The sequence below is a fragment of the Nilaparvata lugens genome, chromosome 8 (assembly GCF_014356525.2).
Source record: "Nilaparvata lugens isolate BPH chromosome 8, ASM1435652v1, whole genome shotgun sequence".
NCBI classification, from domain to species: Eukaryota; Metazoa; Arthropoda; class Insecta; order Hemiptera; family Delphacidae; genus Nilaparvata; species Nilaparvata lugens.
This window is the reverse complement of record NC_052511.1, coordinates 45,211,550-45,234,033: the sequence shown is the minus strand read 5'-3', so window position 1 is coordinate 45,234,033 and position 22,484 is coordinate 45,211,550. Positions and strand designations below refer to the sequence as shown.

Sequence of the window (22,484 nt, the reverse complement as noted above, 5' to 3'; positions counted from 1 at the left end):
AAACAGTACATACACTACAAATCATATTAATGTAGATATTCATTCATTTGCTGCATAGTACAAATTACAAGCAATATAATAGAATACATATTACATGTAGGAAACTGTTCTAATTGACTTGATTACAAATAGTTATATGAAAATACTGCGCTGTCAACACCAATATATTTGCAAATTAGGTTTTTGGAGATTCTTATATATCACATTACATTTTAGAAGATAAACTAGTAGATTACATTATAAATTTCGGAGATTGCATTATATCGGCCATGTAAGCTTACATTAAGCTCTATCTACACTTTCGGTGGCTCGGGACCCGCCTAAAACTGTAGATCTATTTATCTCTCATTATCATCCACCTCATTACCCACGCACGAGCCAAATAAATGCGTAAGATTCTCCATACTTTAATACCTCAATACTTGAATACTCGATTAATTACTATGTTACTATTCGAATATTAAAATCTACAATGTAATGTACGTTCATTATGTCTAGCGTGTGTTAGATATTCCAATTTGAATCCTTGCAAATAGGTAAATAGAATTTAGGAAGCAGTTTCGCGCCTTCTCAATTTCAAGCTTAAAAATACGTCTAACAATTTTCAAAGTAACTTTTAGAAAATGTATTTATTCTCAATGTGGTAACCTCCTAATTTGCAAATATATTGTCAATTGATTTATTTAAATACGGCATTGTTGATCACATACTACACACGTACAATTATTATTGTGTATATAGATATATATCATTACATTTACACTGTGCTTCATTTATAATAATTTATACTTGTACAATATAATTGTTTTATTCATAAATACTTTACAGCCTTATTTGCATTCTAATGCATAAATAATATTGTTATGATATAATAATAATCTATAACAATGTTTCGCTTCTCTTCTAAATTTCAAATTAATTATTGTTATGATAATTGGGATTTTATTAATCTACTTATTAAATAAAGTGGTCTGATAATAAGTAGAATAATTATTGTTTAGAATATGATATATTTCTAATAATAAAGTCTATGGTTTGATGGTCGTTTCTATAATTCTCTTTAATATTTCACAACAGCCACAGATATAATTATAATCAAATAATATTGAATAATCGCATAAATATCAAATTAAAGTTATTAATTTGATTTTTTCACTGTTTATATTATATTTTCCAATATTGATTGTTTTTATCCAAGTTCTCTATCCTTTCAAAGTCTCTTGAAGATTTTCAAACTATAGATTTTCTTGAATGAACTATTCAAATTTATCCATAATATTATCAAGACTGATAATTTACTAAAAAATATAGTTTTCTATTACATTGAGTCTTTAAAACAATGGAGAACCAATGAGTAGTACGTTAAGAAGCATCTAGTAATCAGATGCATTAATTAATTATGTAGTGAGATACGAATATGCCGAGATTTTAAGTTATTGAACGATACGAGTAAAGTATTTCAAGAACTCTCAACAGTGATAAAATTATACTTATTATGCATCTTCAATCCAAATGTCTAAAATATCAGGTGTAATTATTTTGATAAATTTCAATTTGGAAACGTTCTAATTGTAAATTTATTTGCTTTTGTTAACAGGTCGTCTTAGACGGATTGGACACTTTTCTCGCAACTATATTGGCGGATGGTTTTCCAGTTTTCCTACAGCAAAGAAAATTTGAAATTTTCCGGGTTTGCAGCCAACTACATAATTAAAAAATCAGTAGATCAGTTTTAACAATTTTAGCCGAAAGTTTATTCAGCCTAATAACTTTTATTATTGCCTCGAATTATCCAGATAGCCCCTTGTCTAGTGTGTGCATTTATCTTTACTATTCAGATAATCCTTATAAAAACTGTGTGAATTCTATCAGTTCCAAGAAATTTTTGAATTTTCCGAATAAATTTGAACAAATTATTCGTTACAATTATATTGCTGTACTAGGTAGAGTCAGATTTTACTGCTTTGGTAGAAGCGTAGCACACGTATTGTTAGTTAGGCTTCAACTAAACTTCAATCTTTCACATCAAATTTAAATCCTAAATTACAACAAAATAGCCAGTCACACCATCTTAGCCTTTGAATTGCGAGTGAAGACTTCTGTGATTATAGTTTCAGTGTTGTGAAGGTACATGAAATAAACATTTTGTTCATTTCAAAGCACTGTGTTCATCATCTCAACAAAGTATCGCCTATAACGAGAAATTTCAAAAGCATTTAGTTTTTAAGAGTGTATATTACATTTTATTGTTAGTATCATTTGCTTATTGAAGTCATCAACATCATTATAATATTATACTATCACTTCATAATTTGCTCTCTCGTTCAGTGAAGAAGATATTGTAAAACAATTATTATTATATTTTATGTCCTTCTAGAATTAGATCATAGCTTAAATTTTATGTTGTTTAAATACTGAATATAAAATATTGAAATAGATGTACACAGCTAATTTATATGTTGTTTGCCAAGTTAAGCACCACCGTTTGAAAGATTTCAAAGAAGTGGATTTTTTGTAAAATATAAGCACATGCATATCGAGATTAAGTGGAAGATGGGACATTACTGTCCAAACTTTGCCAAGTCAAATGACAAAATAAAAATTTATTATCTTTTGAAAGGAACTAATTTTAAGAACTGAGTTCATTCTAGATTTATTTCTAAAAGACTATTTTTATTGATTTATTAATTCAAATTATAAATTCCAATTAATGAGAAATCTCTGTGAGAGGAATACAGGATTATTCAATAAAAATATAATAAATTTAAGCCCATTAGTAGGCGATTCATGTAGAAAAACTAAAATAAATGAACGAATCCCAATGAAATATTTAGTTTAGTTTTGGTACTTCATTCATCACATAATCAATGACATAGTTGCACTAATGCTTTATAATTTAGAATCCTCGCTAAAGTACAGAAACAAAACCAATATATATTTCTTTGTAAATAAAATTTTTAAAAATCAAGATTATATTATTGTTTTTTGTAGATTGATGAAATTTATATATCGCTCCAAATAATTAATATGAAATATGTTACCATTTTAATTTTGTAATTTGTGAGAATGATTTCAAATGTTTTTTTTTTTGTTTAATTGTTCACGCTATCATCACAATGAAATAGAGTACAGTATTCACGGCCTCACTAAAACCTGAAAGGTAAAGTCTCAATATAATTGAATGGAATTATTATCTAGAGCTATATAGCCTTATCCTATGCATGTAAATAATTTATTGATATTATATAAATTGCAAATCCTGATTTTTTATATGCTCTTGTTAATTGATGTGTATGAATTACTGTGTCAGTCTAAATGTAAAAGAAAATAAAGTAAATCAAAGTGCTTGGTGGCTTGTGGATTTTTATTACTAGTTCCAGATTAATGCTGCATTTTTTTAGACTTGGGAAAATCGTCCTCATCAAAAGGATAAAATGCCATTATCCGCAGAATTAATGTAAAAATATCAAACTTGCTTGATCAAACTTTTTCAAAATAGAATAATTCTATGTCTTCTCTCAGATGACAGTATAGCGGGTGACATTTTTGTCAATTTGGTGATGACTGTATAAACTTAAAATCATGTACGTTTAGATCGTGTCCGGTACAATGAGAATATAATTTCCATGAGCTCTAATGGGACTATTCATACTCGCTGAATGGGAATAGTCCCATAAGAACTCATGGAAATTATAATTATTTCACTGTGGCCACACGCAACGATTCATTGCACCAATCTGATCGGTACCGACCATATTGTTACACTGAAGGTCGGGACACACATAACCACACCGAGCCCGTGCCGAGGTGCGCCCGCGACACGGTGATGGTGCTAGGAGAACACACTTATCCGTGCGACAGCCGTGTCTCAGTTCTGTAGTGCTATTGTGGTCTGATTTCTGAATGTGCTAAACTATTTTTAATAATATAACACTATCGAAATCTTCTTACATCCGATTTAAATTTATATTTTTCATTTCTAAACTAATTGCCTGTAGACACAGAAGATGAGAATCATAGTGCTGCTATATATTTCGGTGCATAACAATACCACAATCATTCATGTATCGGAAATAAATATCAGCAATAAAATTGTTATCTTCTGCCTTATGTACCTAAACATAATTAGTCTTAAAATTTAAGACACAGTCACGGGTTCCTTCTTTTATACTTTTTGTTGTTTATTTTATTATATCATGTCTATTCTTCCTTTGGCTTAACTTATTATTTGGTTATAATTTTACTTTTGGATTAACTTATTTTTCCGTTCAACCATATTTCTTATCACTTTGATCATACAAAACTGGAAAATTCCTTATATCTTCAATAAGTTTTTCACTTTCTATGTTAAACGAGCCCGTACCGTCATCGTCAAAAAGTAAACTAAACTAGTCGGTGACTGCACGGGCACGGCTCGGGCAACAAACACGGTGACGGTGCTGACGCGGTGCGGTAGTATGTGTCCCTACACTTTTAAAAACATTTGTTTTCTCACTTGGTGTGAATTGTCTCTTTCTCCCTAACTTCGCCAAACAAATTACATAAAGGGACCACAACGTCTATGTTACCATGTTGATCACAACTGAAAGAAAGGAAAGAGGAAAAACCAACAAATTGCGAAGGAAGTTGGGGCAAAAAATATCGTTGCATGTGGACGGAACGTCGATGTAAAATTAATTTATTGCAACGATTAATGGTGCAATTAGATCAATGACGAAATAGGGGCGAAAATTGTTGCATATGTGGACGGAAAGTCGATGTTCAATTTATTGCAACGATTATTGGTGCGATCATATCGTTGCGTGTGGAACAGGCTTAATATTGAAATGTGGCCCCGGTTTTAAGGGCCTCATAGACCTGCATATTTTTTTATAAGTGTTTACAACGTTACCAATAATGTGTCAGCTCTTGATATGCGATCGCTCATATCTGCGGCTGGCTTTCCAATTAAATATGAAGTATGTGTCTCCTTTGAAATATTTCATTAAAATTCATTATTTTTTTTCAAACAACTTTTACACATTAAATTATTACAAATTCAAAAGTGAAAGGCGTCAAGTTGAACTTCATAGCCTACTGTTTTTTCTCATATAGCATAATCTACAATACAAATTATTATAAATTAAGTACAGTTATAAATTATGATTGTTCCGAAGGTTCAACATTGAGGCGTAAAGTTGAATTTCATATTGGGGTTTTCCTGTAGCCTAATGTGCATAGATTAGAAACCTTATAAAAAATACGCAGGTGTAATACAACCCCTAAGAAGGAAGACAATAGGATTAAAGAAAGTATAAAACTGAAAACTTTCATCACAGTCCTCATTTTTTATTCAGTAATCTCTAGTGGTGAGTGGACTGTAATAATTCACTACCTATCAATATCAGGTGAATTTTCAATCGTGAATCAAAGTCGGAAAGAATCTCTTTCCTCAAGAATGCTGAGCACTTCCTGATGCATCTCTCTTCGCTTGTGGAGGCTTGTCGGTACAGTTGTGAAGGTGAAATCAAAGTGACTGAACATTGGCCATGACGTTTTCCACACCCTTATTACATTCGGCAGCTTCGAGATCATATACTCAGCGTCCTGTAAAATTGATTGAATACAGTAGTAGTTTATACAACAGGTTTATTATGAGGGTCTTTAAAGCCTGAGTTAGATGTACCGTAAGATACAAACATGACCCACAAAATATTAGCGCGACTGGTGGAGCGTACATGGTGGCCAACTGTGCCCTAGGCCTTGTGAGAATGGTTTGCACCTAAGGGTCGTTTCATGTAATTTAGATAAAGGAACGGACTCACCGACTCTTTCAGTATGTCCCCGGATATTCCTCAGTCGATAGAGCATCAGCTCTGGCATCAATTTATTAGCACGCACGCACTAAATATACCGGGTGTTTGAAAAAGAACTCTAGTTTTTATAGAGGTATTCACAATGTTGTTTTAGCCAGCTAAAGTGCTATTTGATAACTCTGGATTGTGAACGCCCCATCTAAAACAATCTGCTATTAGCTAACTGCAATAGCAGTCCAAGTGGATAATTTGTGTAACTCAAAGTTTATAAACTCACTTTTGCTACCAAATATGACCAAAACAAATATGGCCGCCGTTTTAACAGAGTTAGCGGACTCAAACCTACGCTATCTGCTATCTCGTCTGCGCTAATTTTTTCTAACGTACTCCTACAGCAATGAGTTAACACAGACTTAGCAAATAGCAGGAGTTAGCGAATAGCTCGACTTAGCCTGCTAACTCCAACATTGTGAATACCTCTAATGTGTCATGAATCTGTAAAAAGTGTATTATACACTGTTCTAGTTTGTGGTGTTCGATTCAGCAACTGTCCAAGTTTTGTCCCCCTGTAGTTGGCAGATCTGCATCTACAGACCCGCAAGATGGCGCCCCTCCTCATTACAGTAACCATGTGCGCGGGGCTCTAGACACTCGCTGCCGGGAAGGTGGATAGGGAGAGCTGGCCCAATTGCTTGGCCACCTCGAAGCCCGGACTTAACCCCTCTGGACTTTTTCTTTTGGGGACACATAAAAAATGTTTTGTACAGTGAAAAAAATCCGAGACAAACCATTTACGGGAAAGAATCGTCACGGCGGTTGGGACAGTTACACCTGATATGTTGGTGAATACATGGCGAGAACTTGAATATCGTCTCGGCTTGTGCAGGGCAACAAATGGATCCCATGTTGAAGTGTACTGATGTTAAACAAAACTTAAAGGCTCTATCTTTCATTGTATGTACTTGTTGATGTCGTTTTTAATTAATTTACACATTAAATTTATGCCTAAAACTAGGGAGTTCTTTTTCAAACATCCTGTATAATACTTTTTTAGGAATATCATATCACAGTCAAATTCCGATTCTCACTACCGACAGGTCACACTTTTCGATACCGTAACGAGAGACAAGAATCTCAGAGAGACTCAGTAGCTAAACCTACTGGGAGAGTCACCGGGAACCGGGAGAATACCGTTCAAGGGAGATAAGCACCCTTCCCCAAAGTAATAGATGGAGGGGATAAGCACCCTCAATTGAGTGAAATTTAAAGAATCTCAATGAAACAAAATTAAAACCAGCTAGTTGGGCAAATTCAGAGAAGCACCTTTCCGAGAGAGGATTATAATATTCATTAATATAATAATACAAAAATATTCACATTTACAACAGAATAGAATTAAAGGAAAATTTGGCTGGCAATTAGACCTTATCTTATCACTATTCATAGTCTAGACTAGTGATAAAGCCATAGTCACTTGCTAATCCGCGTATGAAATGTGTTGTCACAGCCTTAATATCAATAATATGGTTAATCACTTATAATTGAATATATTTATCATTATTGAAACAAAGAATATTACAATTTCATTATTGTATACACACATGCATACCAAAACTGCCAGTTGCTTGACTGTATGCAAAACTAGTTTTTTGTTAGAATAGAGTCAAAATGGATATCGGTGTTCCAATATGTTTTGACATTAAACTTTCGGCCACAAGTCATATTTAACCTATCAAATCAAAGGTGAACTCTTTTTGCTTAATGTGAGCACCATTCATCACTCGGCACAAGACAATTGTTCCCTCAACTATTTCTCCAAGTTGATGAACTTATGAACAGAGGTGATATTAGACAATTAGGCGCCTATCATGCTTTACACAGACTAATCACATTTTTAGAACGAAATTCCTGATAAGAAATGTTACAAAATAATTTGAAAACTCTCGCTTTATCATAAACGTTAGCTATTTGAATATGTATTGTTCATAGAATATACCGGTAGTTAATATTTATTTTGATAGTTTATTTTTATTTCTCCAGTAAATCTTCAATGGAAATAAATTTATTATTTTGATAACGTTGAAGAGAATCAAACCTGTTCAGAAATGAGTTCGTCCCCAGCTGTGTAGAAAATGGCCACAGGAGCCCTGATCCTTTCTAGTGGATACTCTGGAGGTGGACTCTCGCCCCAAACTTTCATATTTTTCTCTGTGTCCCTGTAGTCGAACGGTCTGAAACTCGCTAGAAATTAAAAACAAAGCATGATCAATTAGCAACAAATTATTGGTGGACCGGAAATCCTTTGATATAATTTTCCAAGAATGGACAACTACATGTTGGAAGACCACCAGTTTCACATTGAATTAAATTCATTTGAATAAAGTCCATTTGAGTGGTTGAAACAATGCTAGTTAATGATACATTTATATCATTCAATGAATAATACATTGATTACCTGATCCAATATTCTGAATGAAGTGATTGCCAGTGTTAATTGAAATACCCGCTGGTTGTGATGAATCTTTGATCAGGTATCGGCCCATCTGTTAACAATACATATAATAAATAACTCTATTGTCATAAAATTATATTCTAAATTTAATAAATTGATAACGATAAAATAATGATGAGAGAGTGTAATCCTGATTGTTGAAAATAATTTTTTAATGTGTTTCTGTCTCTAAGCAACTATTGGCATAATTGAAATTTATAATTATTAATTATTAGAATTTGTTATTATTACAGAAAAAAATATCCTACCCGAATTATAAACTCGCATGTGAGAGCGAAATTGATAAGTACGTCCCAGCAGAGCACCTGATTGTTGGATGTTCCTTTCAAATCCTCTCTGGGAAGAAATTCCATTTTTTCTTCGGTAATCAGACGTGCCTGAAATGTTAAAAGCGAATAGAATCTCCACATATATTATTTACTATTATAGAAATAACCCATACTCTTATGTAATAACGATAACTTGATAATAACCAAGTCGAAAAACTTTGAAAAGTATCACCAGTAACGTTTATTTTAGCCTGTTGCACAGCCTCAATCACCGATACCGTGAACAATGTATCCTCAGAATTTTATGAATTCAAATGTTACCAAACAGAAATTTCAACTTTAGATGCTCATATCTCAACAATAATTATTAACAAAAACAATTTATAAGAAAAGTTTTTAATTTTGATTACCGGTACTATAGTCAGAGCAAACCTCGCAGTTTGCAGCACACGGCTTTAAGGCAAATCTTATTTCTCAAAAGATAATAAGAGCACACTGTTGCCGTTTTCTTTCTGATACTATCAAAATCATCTTGCTCTCTTTCTCGCTCTTTTCCTCACAGGTTTTCCAGCTTCTATGAATTCTGGCAGTTCTGCACTCCATAAGAGCAATGTTGCAATCTAGGTTTGATTGTGAAAAACAAGGTTTTGAAAACTGTGAAAATTATGAGCTCAGCTTGAGGTACTTTTCTAGAAGTTGTGGAATTTAAATTATTGAATTTCACAACTAAAAATCTCCCAAAACCTTAGCCTTAATAAATGCAACCACAGCTTGATTTTTCATGAAGACATACTTTGTATAGGCCTATATATTGTACATTTCTATATTTTTTCTTTCATAATTTTTCATACTGTATTTCTATACAGTGTATTACTCTAGTGATTAGTGAACTATTATAAAATGTAGTTGTGAACTGACATATTCGGACATCATGAGACTGTAGAGCAGCGAGTTGTTGTGCATGGCGAAGTGCCACTTGGTCATGCGCCCGATGGGCGAGAGGCTAACCATAGTGCGCACGCGCCGGTTGTAGCGAGGCAACATGGCGCCCATCACGAAGAACACAGTGCTGCCCATTGAGTGGCCGATGTAGTGCAGTTGCCGTCTACCGGTGCGCGACAACACGTAATCAATCATCGCCGGCAGGTCCTTGGTGCCCATTTCGTGCCAACTATAACAACAATTACACCGAGACAAAAATCCAATAAATCTATTAATATAATTATACACAAGTACGATACTGAAGCCCATTGACGGCTTAAATTATATATTCAGGCAAGATGAGGCATTCCCGCTAGGGACTCACCACCATCAAAAGCCATGCGAATTTACTTTTTTGTCATATTCATCCAATTTCATCTGTTTTCCATGCATGAAATCAAGCCGGTAAACAGCTGTTTGCAAAAAAATAAACTTATGATTCTCATTACAGCATACTCTACTGTAATGAAATCATATGTTTTCTTTACAGTTGAGTATGTTTCCTAGTTCCGAAATAGGAACAGCAAAACTACTACAAAAAACCGCCTTCAGCGCTCTAGGTGGAAGTTTTGTCAACTACAATCACAAGATTTCTAATTCGGAATTTGTAAACTAGGTTATGTTCATATAATGCATGTAGTAACTTCAGCACAAGCATGAAGTGTTTTCTATTTCCCAATCATTCTTCTTTAGATTATTATGACAAAAAATAGTATACGTTACTCGGCTAACACCTCGACTAGAAACATCATTCTCGCCTGCAAAATGCTCCTTCCGTCCTTGTGACTTAAAATACTATTTTCAGAGACTAGAGATTGAAAGTTTTTTCTAAACCATTATTGAATAGAAGGCCGATTCAATTTTTAAACAAACAAATTATTTTGACGTTGTTCTATTCAATTTAATTTAATTGATTGCGAGCTAAAGCCAGATTCCCACATATAAGTGACAGTGAACGCACCCAGTAGAGTGAGAATGTTATTCTCATAAGCTATAATGGGAACTAATCTAAAATAATCTAAACTATTCATATACGCTTGGCCGGACTAGTGAGAATAGTCTAATCATAGCTCATGAGAATTATATCTTCATTGTAATTTCCACTATTTTCACCGGTCACTTTCACCTGATATACTGATGTGTGGGAAACTAGTCAGGCCAATCAAATAATGATGGTAATTCAAAGTGAATATCAATATTGTATTTTTAATCTATTATTTTATTAATTTCAAAAAAGGGTACTATAATTCTATTTTATAAATAAAAATGAGTACCGTAGCCCTGAATTCAATAGGGGGATTTAATAGACGTATCTACCACATCACCTTCACTAAAACGCAGGACATGCAATGTTGATAGCGATATTGTTAGTTGAGGTTTAAGTTTCAAGTTTTTGTGAGTTAGGTTTAAGTTTCAAGAATGAAAAGCTGGCAACACATAAAAGATTACCCACATTGACGGGTTAAGAGAAAGATAGGATCCTATTTCCAAGAGAGCTTTTCTCCTCTAGAAAGTAAATAATAAATAAATACTTTAACCGTTTTGTCTTATTTACTATTGTTCTACTGTAGTAGAATATCAATAATCATATTTATATGATTTGTGATTCTGTCCACGAATAAATAAATATTAATAACTATAATATAGGGCCTGTTTCCGATCTCGGGATTTAGCTAAGTTCTAGACTTTAAACAGCTGAAGTCAGAAAATTTGATTTAAAAAATGTGGCATAATCGCTGTAAATAGTTGCAGCAAAATAAATCTTTATTTTCTCATTTCTATAATTGGAACCGTTTTTCCTTGATGAAATGAAACATTCCTAAATAATTCAAACCGCTGAAACTTTACACTATTTTCTCTTTATTTTATTTTGTGTTCAATTATCTAGTTTTTTGAAATGTAATTTAAACGTGACTATGACTACGACTACGCCCCGTTTCGGAAAACCAATTTTCTGACTCCAGCTGTTTAAAGTCTAGAACTTAGCTAAATCCCGAGCTCGGCCCTTAGAAACCAAAAATAGCTGACAATGATGGTTTGAAGCTCTCATATTGAGTTGGATAAATCATTCAGCACCCATTCGATCATTTACATGTTTATCCTTGAATTAATTTAAATTGAAAATGGATAAAAGACAAATGAAAAAGATTGAATTGTCTCCTGAAATCCAATAATTTTGTTCCACTATGATTGAGTAAGATGTGCGCTCTGCTATGAAAAATTGAAGAATTGATAAAAGAAAAATGAAAAAGATTGAATATTCACCTGAAATCCCAGAATTTTGATCCACTGGGGTTGAGTAAGATGTGCGCTCTGCTGTAAGCATTTCCTCTGGCATTGCCCAGCCACACGTCCCATCCTTCTCTAGCCAGAACAAATGCTGAAATTCACAAATCTGACATTAATATTCGAAAAAATCGATCGTTAAACAAACAAATGGTAAAAACCAAAAAACGAACAGGATATAAAATTTTATTTGTTATTAGTTGATTTAAAAATTGTGATAATAGAATTTAAAAGATAAACGAATAAACTGGATCAATTGAATAATTGTGAACCAATAATATTGTACGGTGTATGGATAGTACTGTATAATACCATAGAGAAACAATAGCGTAAGTAGATATCCCATGGTATAGGGAGTTTATGTCGTAACTTTTACTGTTATCTCAAGCCAATTACTGTTGATTATTGTCGATTTTTACTGTTTTGTTGGGGTGAGAGTGTATGAACGGCACAATATGAGAGACTACCAGTGTCACACAGCTTCAAGGGAAGGAACTAAATGGACTATCGGCTTGAGATAACAGTAAAAGTTACGACATAAACTCCCTATACCATGGGATATCTATTTACGCTATTGTTTCTCTATGATAATACTGAACAAAAAATATGATTAGCTTTAGTATGTGTAGCTTTATGTTTTTTATAACTTCGCCTCTTAGATAACCATTACATGAAGGTGTTATTTGTGATAAATCAGTTTTAAGACAAACAAACGAGATTTTTCAGCTAATTTACCGACACAGGTACAAAAATGTTGTGCTAGTCTCAAGTTGAGATACTTGTAAAAATCGAATCACTCAATTTTCATAGACATTTCAAGAAATTGATTTTCATAATAATTGTAAAAGAATGAAGTGTTACTCAGTCATTATTAAACTGAAGCTGATTCAAAATAAAAAGGAACCAGTATCTTACAACAAACAATTTTCCGCCTATTTATACTCTACCTCTACACTCTACACGTTGCCAAGCTACATTTATACTGATCCGATATTGGAGAAGTTAGTTGGTTCTGGAAATGAATAAAATAAATTAAAAAATAATGTCATTATTATTACCTAGACCGTCGCTATCAACCAAAAACCCATCCGAAGATAGAAATATGCCATGTTGAACGAGAACTGGCAGTCTTCTCCTTGGCTCCCTCGAGTCCCTATCTCCAGCTTCGTTATCATCATCATTTCCCATTATTCTGGACGCTATACCCGTCAGAAAGCTGGTCACTCTACCTGTAAATTAGAAAAATGAAGATGTTAATAATGTGTTTATTTTAATCCAAGCATTTTTACATATACCGTTGCTTTATATCCATTGTAAGATTCACCTTAAACAGTTAGCATTTCATATATATATATATATATATATATATATATATATATATATATATATATATAAATATATATACCATTTATGATCCCCATTCGAAGAAATGCTGACAGTTAAAAGTATACTAGGCTATTTACCCATGCATATTACATATATGAACTATCTCCCAAATGACAAAATATGACATAATATATGGAGCATAATCCGAATCTTGGATGATTATGACTGATAATAAAATAAAAATTATCTCTTATCAGTAGAGAAATTTCAATTTTTTTGTTTTTGAAATTTTGATTTTTTTCAGTTTTTGTTTTTCTCAATCTATAGTATTTCTCAATCCAAGTATTTTTCTCAAACTATTTTTTCAATTGGATTTTTGTTGAGCGTGTGTGTGTAAGTGTATCTGTTGTAAAAGTTGAGTCATTTTTATTTACTTAGTATTCATAGAATTTTAGATGTATTCTAATTTCTATTCTGTATATAACAAATGAGTTCTACTCTTTGTTTCTAGAAGTTATCAACTCATCTACATATTTATTCTCTGTTCTGAATAAGGCAATTTTTTCATTTGTTTCCATTATAATGTAGTTTTAGTATGCAATGGGTCTTGCAAGACCTGGCAATACATTGTCATTTGTGATAAAGAATCAAACAATCAATAAAAAGTTCAAAACAGTCAATAAAGAGTAGAAATAATCAATTGATTGAGATTTATTTATGAGTAGAACAATAACAATTTGCTCGGTTTTTACCTATTGGTCCATCATCACTTCCTTCAGTTTCTTCACTGGGAGATTTCTGAGGAGGAATCCGAAACACAGTGAGAATGTAACCGTCTTCTGTTACTACTTTGTGTTCTTCCCCTCTCCAGCCAGCATCGCGTATTCTCTCCATCTGTCAAAAATAATGTACCTATTGAAATAGAATAGTGCAGATATATAAAATAGTGCTAGAAAATTATTTAGGCCTATTTGTTCTACAATAGCTAAAATTAAAAAACCTTCAATTTTGTGTGAAAAATTATTAATGTTTCTAGATAAGATAATTTTATTATGAACTGTTTTAATTGGAGTACTTTATGTTAATTCATTCTATTACGATTTTCATGGAAATTTCAGTCGAGAATAAAATAAGCGAGTTCACAAAAATACTACAAGAATCTTGAAAGTAGTTGACAGACTCTAGAAAGTATAATCAAAGATTACATCACAAAAACTGAATAAAAGAAAATGTATAGGGGGAAGTAATTTTTACGGTGATAATAATATTGAAAGAGGTAAAAACATTCCAAAATCAGATTGCATAACTTTTATTCAACTTCTTCTTATTATACTTATACTATAATTGACAAAAAATTCTACCCAAGAATAAAAATTGAATTAAAATGATGATTACAATTTACAATTAATTTTATTACTGTTCACATATTTAGGTCTTAATTTGATTAGGTAGCCCCAAGAATACGCAATAAAATGAATTGAAAAGAGTGCATCACTATACTAAAGAATATACCACTGACCAACCGATGTCTTGAAAGTTCTCTCCTGGCATGTCCCGGCTGTTAACATGACGAAAAATATCACTGTAGACAGAGACGCTCGACCCCATCTCAAGTCCATTTTCAAAATACAGTAACGTAGAAAGTCACTTCCAAGTCTCAGTAAACGTAATGCACAGGTACTCCATCATTTTCAGAAACTCAAAAATTTATTTGTTAATGAAATGATCAGTCATTACAAACAACTCAATTTTCCTCTATTAACTTGGTGTTAAGTAATTAGGTTCTGATGTTCACAATTATCATTTGAAGAGTATGGTGTTGGTAATTTGTAAAAGTCTAATAGATTGTAATATCCAAAAGCGATATAGCACCAATGCCATTCAGCCACTAATTTCTTTTAAATTAAACTTTGACTCGATGTATGAATCATTTCATCAGGCATGAAATCAAAAACCAATGAAAACTGCATTTGAATAGAATAATTCGTTGTGATTATTGTCCACGCACACTTGAAAATCCTTCACAATTTTTAACGGCATTCATTACCTACCATACATTATATTATGATGATGACTAGAGGTGATATCAGTATGATCTCAACAGATCCTATCTACATGACGGGCCGGAAATTTCCTAGGTCATTGTAACAGTGTATAAATTATTCTTTCATATTGCCACTCATGATTTTCTAAGATATATAAATGGAAAGTATATATTCTCATTGAGAAACATGATAATATATTTTACAAATGAAACGTATTCAAGAGTCTCTTTGCATTGAATAGGCCTATTGATTCAACATTACAATATTTAAAACCAATTATTGAGACAGACAAATCAAATTTTTCTCATTACAATTTCACTGAGCTGTTCTCAGTTCATCCCAATTACACATTTCGACCTATTAAAAAATATTATTTGCAAAAGAAAAAATGTTCAGATTCAAATATTAAACAACTTTTGTATTTTTAATTTGTCTCTAGAACAAATCATGACAAAATATTTAATGAATTTATCAATTCAAAACCATAAATCAGATCCTTCCGTATATCATGAACTCTGTTTTTCTCTAATCTTCATTTAAATGCATAACAATCACGTAGGTCCATCGTTGAGTCAAAAAAAATTCAATGCAGTTTTTTTAAAAACTGGTCCCGTAGATTCCATATTACAGCTTATCACACCAGTAGGCTATAACTCTTCACATACATTTAACCATAAATCTCATGTAAATTCATCCTCGTCCCAGTATTCCCACTAAATAATAAATGTTTAAATCACGTATCCAGAATAAAGATTGTCCACTTCTATAATGACTAGAAATTCACTTAACTGACTTCAACATTTTCCCATTTCCAATATTTATTTATTTTATTCACTTAAAATATGCACAGTATTATACTATAGCCAGTTTTTTCAACATAATAATAGATATTTTATAATTTCATGACTTTTTAACCACGTGACTAACCAGCAACCGACCCTGACCATTGACCGTCACTGACTGACTCAGTCAAACTTGACTTTATTGCCGCTGGTCAATGACCGTCGCCAATAATCGGTTACTAGTTATTTCACATTCTCTTTCCCCTGTTCCTTTGGTATATATACATATAAACGTGTTACACACGGGAGAAAAACATAAAATACATGCTATAGTAAACCGGTCCACCTATCCCAGTTGGCGACCAAATGGGTGAAATATCTCGATTTGCTGAATTACCGTAAGTTTGACGTCACAACTACGTCATCAGACAAGTTTTGCTGACCCACATGCTTGGACTGACAGTTACTGCAGCGTCACTACGGTCAGATTCACTACAAGCTGTCAGCATAGGTTGAATGGGAAGCGGTGGTGTTATTCACAAGGAATACTGACATGTTCACTTTTTAATAAAAATTAAAAATCAAAGTTCGAAACATGTTGTGTAAAAATAAAAAAACTATAATAAGCGCTTTGATTTTTAATTTTTATTGGAATACTGACAGTTTGCTGTATTACGATTATCGATGATCATTCATTGAGAGAGAATCGGAATTTTCATTAAAAAATCAACTGATATCGTTGACGGTTCCACTGAACAGCCTAGCTAAATCACAAATTTTACCTACTCTTATATTATTATTTTTAGAATTGAATATAATTTATTAATAATATTTATTCCTGAATACATGGAATAAAGCTGAATTCACACACAACAGTGACAGTGAAAATACAATTTCCACAAGTTTTTATGGTTTCATTCATACTCATTCGTCCAAGCTGATCCAATTGGAACTCGTGGGAATTATATTCACTGTTCATGTCACTGTTGTATGCGAATCCAGCTTAAACAGTAAATTTGTAGTAATCATACTCACACTCAATAGTTCCTACGTTTGCATGGTTTTTATTTTATTGTTGTCGCACTTTCGATTATCAAAGCACAAGCAAAAACCCATCTGGGCATCATCCGCAAAACATTGCTGGTTGGTTGTGGCTCGACCGCATCATTTTTTTTAAGGCGGATTCCCACATATCAGTATCGGTGAACGCGTCCGTTACAGTGAAATTATTATTCCCATAAGTTATAATGGGATTATTCATACTCGCTCGGTCGGGCTGAGTGCGAATAGTCCCATTATAACTCACCGGAATTATATTTTCACTGTACCGGTCACTGACTTTGACACTGATATGTGGGAATAATCGAACGACTATTGCCAGAAAATTCAACTGAATTTAACAGCCGTAAAATGACGTCACTGAGTTCCCAGATTTATCATTGGATCCTGTTACATAGATTTCGAATTACTTTTCGAATTAGTACAATAATTAAACGACTGTTGCAAGATAAATCAACTGAATTCAACTGCCATGAAATGACGCAACTGAGTGAGATTGCCGTCAGATTCGTTCATTGGTTCCCGTTGCATTGATTTCCTTGGATGATTTCTTTCAACTGCGGTTAAATGTGATTGGATTTTCGTGCAACTGGCCCTAAGACATTTATATATTTCTATATTTAGCAGTTAAAGGTCGATTTTTACAAATATTCTACTGCAGTTTAGTTTTTTTGTAGTTTTTTTACTGCTTTTGTGTATCACGAGTCTTCTAACTCAGTCATCACTATTATCTCGTTTACTGAGAATGAAATCAGTGCAATCGCATCGACTTGTCGACTTGCAATACTGGGACTGTTCAAATAAGGAGAAATTGATATGGACATAACTATTTAATTTGCACTATTTAAGACAAAATTAAGAAACAGAAGGAGTTTTGGGCAATAGCCTGTTTTTTCCATTCTGGATATTGTAATTGTTTGCTTCATTCAAAAATAAATAAATTGATGAAAACATCCGATAAAAAGTAGCAATTGTATGCTACTGCAGGTTAGTTGAACTAACTATCAGTCAAACATGTGAAACATTAATGTAGTCGCTGGACAAGGGGGGTATTCTACAATATTGAAGGAGCCAAGAGTACCCAAGGACTATGGAAGTTAAATAAAGATGATTTCATGTTATGATACAAGTTTTTGGATGATACCCAACCAAAATACTATCCTTCCCATCTAAATTCATTAAAATCGAATGAAATAGCTGCCTCAATGTAACATACTTTCCAACTGAATGCCAATGAATTTCGATATTTTGTTTTCATTGAATTATGAGAATGGAATGAATAATGAATGAAAACACAATAGTGCATTACAGATGAATGTAATAAATAATTATTATAAAAAACATCATACACATCTACAAAACGGATGAATACAATGAATGATAATACAATATCATAACTATGGAGAAAGTTATTCTAATAATTATTATTGCCATTCTAGGATGATTTGATCAATGATTTATGAATTTTGATCTGATGTTTATCCAACGTTAGCAACTACAAAAACTAGATGCTTACTAATACATGGAAAACTGTTAAAATATAAACAATTGTGAGCTATGTAGAAAACACGTTCAATTCATGAAAGAAAATCCAATAACAAAGATTTTAAAATAAATTTATTACCACTTCAATAAAAAACATGTAATTTATAAATCAAATTAATGTTTGGATCCCCCAAAACTATATACGGTTAATTCCCACTTTTAAAACTTAAATTTTGTAAAATATAAAATAGTAAAGCCGGAAAAATAAAAGCTATCAAGAGCCTTACTAACAGATTTAAAAAATGATTATCTATTCTATAATTAAACAGAGGCATCATTTCTTCTAATCTAAACCAAACTGCTATTTGTGTTAATAACTTCTTGATATTTGAATGAATAACTTTATTTGAAGTTTTTTATTAAATGAAATATTGTTGGAATAAAATAAGCAAATCTATAAATTTTATAGACAAAACTGATAACAGTAGGATACTGATTACAAAGAACTGATACAGTAAGAAACCTATCAGTAGGATTTTATAAATAATATAAATTTGAAGAAATACTGAGTTCTACTACTGAATTTAAGATAGAATGAGCTGTGCATATTTTATGAAAAATTTAAAACAAACTCGGAATACACCATCGATATAAATATTCATTTAGAGTTATTTTACAAATATTTTTTTATTCAAATACATGCATGCACGTGTGCAATCTAATTTTATTATTACGAGTATTGTAATCAGAAGTTAAGAGTTTTCATCCTAATTATTCTACTATTCTATCTGGAAGTTATGTTCATTCCCATCCAGTTCTATATTGTTATTAGAAGTTACCATAGTATCGAATGGAGTTACACTACAATATTTATTAACCTCTTCAAAAGAGATCGATACATGCTAATTTTTCTAAAATAATACTTCAGCAGATAGCCCATCTACTAATGAGAGAATCATTTCTAGCACAAGTAAAAAAGTACAATTTAAATCTAGCATTAAAGATGACCAATAATTTATTAACCTAAGTTTTGATATGACAACGACTAATCAATTAATATCAATACTACTAAATGATACGACAAGTTAAAATTATCACAGTATACATAAATCAAGATTTATGGACTGCTTTGGAAATACGATAAGAAATGAATGAATAAACATACAGTTCAGTTGAGCTTTGGTATTTAATGATTCAACTTGAAGGTTGTCAGATTATGATTTGAGATTCCTGATGAAATTGGTGATGTCGTACTCTTCTTGGTAGCAGTTGTCCTCCCACAAGTCGGGCAGCGATTCCATCATAGACTTCATCGATTGGCCGCTAGATGTCGCCAACGGCGAGTTGATCGAGGTGGCACTGGAAGAGCTGCCTTCTTGTTTGTTCAGTGAGAATAGGTCCAATAGCTGCACAAAAACGTTCTAATGTTAATGTGTTGCTATTTAATAAAAGAGAATAATTATCTTACTACAATGGCATTAAGTTTGAACTACCATGTAACATGATGCTTCCCAATGGTGCGACATCCAATACTGAAAGTCTGAAATATATCTCACGATAGTACATAACACTTTATTATATTGAATGTTCAAGATTTGCATTTGCATCTCAGTATCCATAACAACAAAATAGTATTACAATAATATTATTTTGCATGTAATAAAGGTTGGGCCGTTATAACATTTCTAATAACATTGGGAGAGCCGCTGATAAAATCCACAGCAACTCACAGTTACTGCAGTTTTCCGCATATCGAAGCGAAATCAATTGTCAAAGAAAACTACAACTTGGAACCCTCGTATTATGTGAAGTTCTAAAGCTAAGCTGATTTCATCCTGAACATGAATTTGGAGTCCGCTGTTCGAGTGACGACCCTTACAAAGGGAGTAACATGCACACGAATCGATAGCTAATCAGCACGACCACAGAGCCAACCACTTCTCTTTCCATTTTTAAATATTTATTTATTTACAATGCAAATTACACTAATATAATAACATTGGTGGATAAAATAATAAGGTAGTCCTTGGGATATTTTTCTTCCAAATTTATAGGTGTCAAAGTACAAGATAAGGTTACAATTTCACTTGTACAATTTTTATAAAATTTTAGTCCAAAACAAACATTAAAACTATAAATTTTGAATTTAGATGGCTTGAATTAATAAATTTATTAGAAATATTTCACTCAATTACCACTTGTAACGAATAAAATTGAGTTATTTAAGAAAATTTGGAATCAAGAAAATAATATGGATAGATTACATAGGTAATAATTAATGCGTAAACACTAGAGGAGCTTCAAGTCAGTTATTCAATAATATATTAAATAAATTATAAAAAGCACTAATAGACGGATTTAATTGACCTACATTATGGGATGTGCAGTTCCAAGAAGTAGTTCACAAGAGTCAATCTCAACAATAAACTTTCTCTCAATCAATGGCGGCTTCTTTCAACGAGTGAAAATAAAAGTAGAACATGAGATCTTCTAAAACACTCTTTCAATAATACAAGCAGTATAATTGAAATTAAAACAATGTATCATAATAACAGTTTCTCAATACTCACTTTATCTGTTCCCATGGTCATCATGTGTGAATTTTCACTACTAATTACTGTGTTGGCAGTCATCAGCTTGAACTTTTGCAACCTGTAAAAAATAATTAAAATTGAAAGAATCTAGATTGATTGTTATCATGTTTTTATTAAAAATCATTCAAGTCTTGCTGAATTTGATAGCCACACAAAAACCACATCTACATGGGTTGACTTGACCATAAGTGAAAATATCCATTATTCGTTGACCTTACACTTCTATTATAAAATGTAGGCTATATTTTAAAGAGAGAAAATAATATTTCTGCATAGATTTTAAAATTCAGCATTCCCAAGTGTCAATTGCCCCCTGTGGGTTGGGGGAACTTTAAGTCGAACATCGTACTCAAGAATTTGTTGAAAACCAGAATACACCCAAAGAAGCCCTGCTTGTCGTAGGAGGCGACTTAAAGGGACCCCCTTTCCGAAGCCCTTCTTCTCCTTCTTAATATAATTTGGAGCTTTTCATTTCTAGAATGGCACTTTTTTCCATGGACTTAGCTTTGTGTCATTCATTCTTTTTTTTCTATCTCACGGTCTACCTTGTTCATATTCTTACTTCTTCTTAGGCCAACCCAAGGTGTGATGTGGACCGTGCTGATGAATGGTGCTTCTATATGGTATCGGTGCCTGCAGGATACCAGGCGCCCTCCTGTAGTATTTAGCCTTGCCTGGACATGCGGGGCTCTGTCTGGGTTGACTCCACTTCCCTAGCTGTTTGTAGGAGACACATGAACAAATCAAACCTCAAGGCAACTCCAGAAGTGGCCTTGCCTTCAAATCCATCGGGATCCATCAGGGCAGGTTCCTCAATATGAAATGGGTGCTTCAGGGACACAGGAGGTTCCGTTCTATGTAGAGGCTATTTACATTGAAAAGGCTTTTACCGATCACAACATGGATGTCGAAAGCTCAATGACACCATCCTAACTGGAGAGTAAGGATGAGCTTCTCAGACACTGCTCAAAGAAGGGCGGCCATTCAGGCAAAACTACTTGGGAGAGGTAAGGCTTTTGACGCTGCAAAGTTTTGGAGGGACAAATGAAAAACCCAAGAAACCAGAGATGGGTGAAACTCCAGGCAAAAAATGTCGGTCAAGAGGCTGAGTCGAGGGTGGCCAGTCGCCGGGCGCCCTAGAGGCAATTTGGCGACCCCTCCCTCAGCGGAAGGACCTACAAAGAAGGCCAGGAGTGGAACTCACGTAGATCACGAAGACCAATCAGTCTTAAGAGACTGCCAAGCATATCACACTGGATTGCGAGAGACTAGGGGCAAGAAGAAGGGCTCTGATTGGCTGCAAGCAACCAGGTGATGAATGGGATGTTAATATAGGGAAAAACTCCTGGA

At 33.1% G+C, this 22,484-nt stretch overlaps 3 protein-coding genes across 25 annotated transcripts in view; 1 reads left to right on the top strand and 2 right to left on the bottom strand.

The window, feature by feature from the left end:
* Positions 1-3,353, top strand: part of LOC111043394 (tropomodulin) — a 141,375-nt gene extending 138,022 nt beyond the window's left edge. For 10 of the 22 annotated variants that reach the window (XM_039434895.1, XM_039434896.1, XM_039434891.1 and 7 more), the window contains one exon: positions 1,598-3,346. In XM_039434895.1, coding sequence (XP_039290829.1) covers positions 1,598-1,680 — 83 coding nt within the window. In that variant the 3' untranslated portion in view covers positions 1,681-3,346. Of the gene's footprint in view, positions 1-1,597 lie in introns of all 22 variants that reach the window. The other 12 variants (XM_039434890.1, XM_039434887.1, XM_022328337.2 and 9 more) reach the window with 3 other exon arrangements.
* A 1,715-nt stretch (positions 3,354-5,068) lies between these two features.
* On the bottom strand, positions 5,069-16,764 carry LOC111043403 (lipase 1). Of its 2 annotated transcripts, none has more exons than XM_039434884.1 (9): positions 14,693-16,764; positions 13,922-14,063; positions 12,902-13,072; positions 11,823-11,937; positions 9,495-9,747; positions 8,556-8,684; positions 8,251-8,338; positions 7,891-8,036; positions 5,069-5,586 (listed from the first exon to the last, which is right to left on the bottom strand). In XM_039434884.1, the coding sequence occupies exons 1-9, from the start codon at positions 14,786-14,788 to the stop codon at positions 5,407-5,409; spliced, it is 1,320 nt and encodes a 439-aa protein (XP_039290818.1). In that variant the 5' UTR covers positions 14,789-16,764; the 3' UTR covers positions 5,069-5,406. The 2 variants fall into 2 exon arrangements, with proteins under 2 accessions (XP_039290818.1, XP_039290819.1); XM_039434885.1 differs by having other exon boundaries at positions 5,070-5,586; positions 14,689-16,760.
* A 1,582-nt stretch (positions 16,765-18,346) lies between these two features.
* LOC111043395 (TATA-binding protein-associated factor 172) overlaps positions 18,347-22,484 on the bottom strand; it is a 63,921-nt gene continuing 59,783 nt past the window's right edge. Inside the window, exons 35-36 of the mRNA XM_039435160.1 lie at positions 21,111-21,192; positions 18,347-19,946 (exon numbers count right to left, since the gene is read on the bottom strand). Coding sequence (XP_039291094.1) covers positions 19,755-19,946; positions 21,111-21,192 — 274 coding nt within the window. The 3' untranslated portion in view covers positions 18,347-19,754. The remainder of the gene's footprint in view (positions 19,947-21,110; positions 21,193-22,484) is intronic.

Excerpts from the sequence above, each read along its gene's own strand:
- LOC111043403 (XM_039434884.1), bottom strand. The coding sequence starts at position 14,788 with ATGGACTTGAGATGGGGTCGAGCGTCTCTGTCTACAGTGATATTTTTC. Across the intron at positions 14,064-14,692 it reads AGAGAACTTTCAAGACATCG|ATGGAGAGAATACGCGATGC; the intron begins GTTGGTCAGTGG and ends TATTTTTGACAG. Across the intron at positions 9,748-11,822 it reads TCAAAATTCTGGGATTTCAG|TTGGCACGAAATGGGCACCA; the intron begins GTGAATATTCAA and ends TTGTTGTTATAG.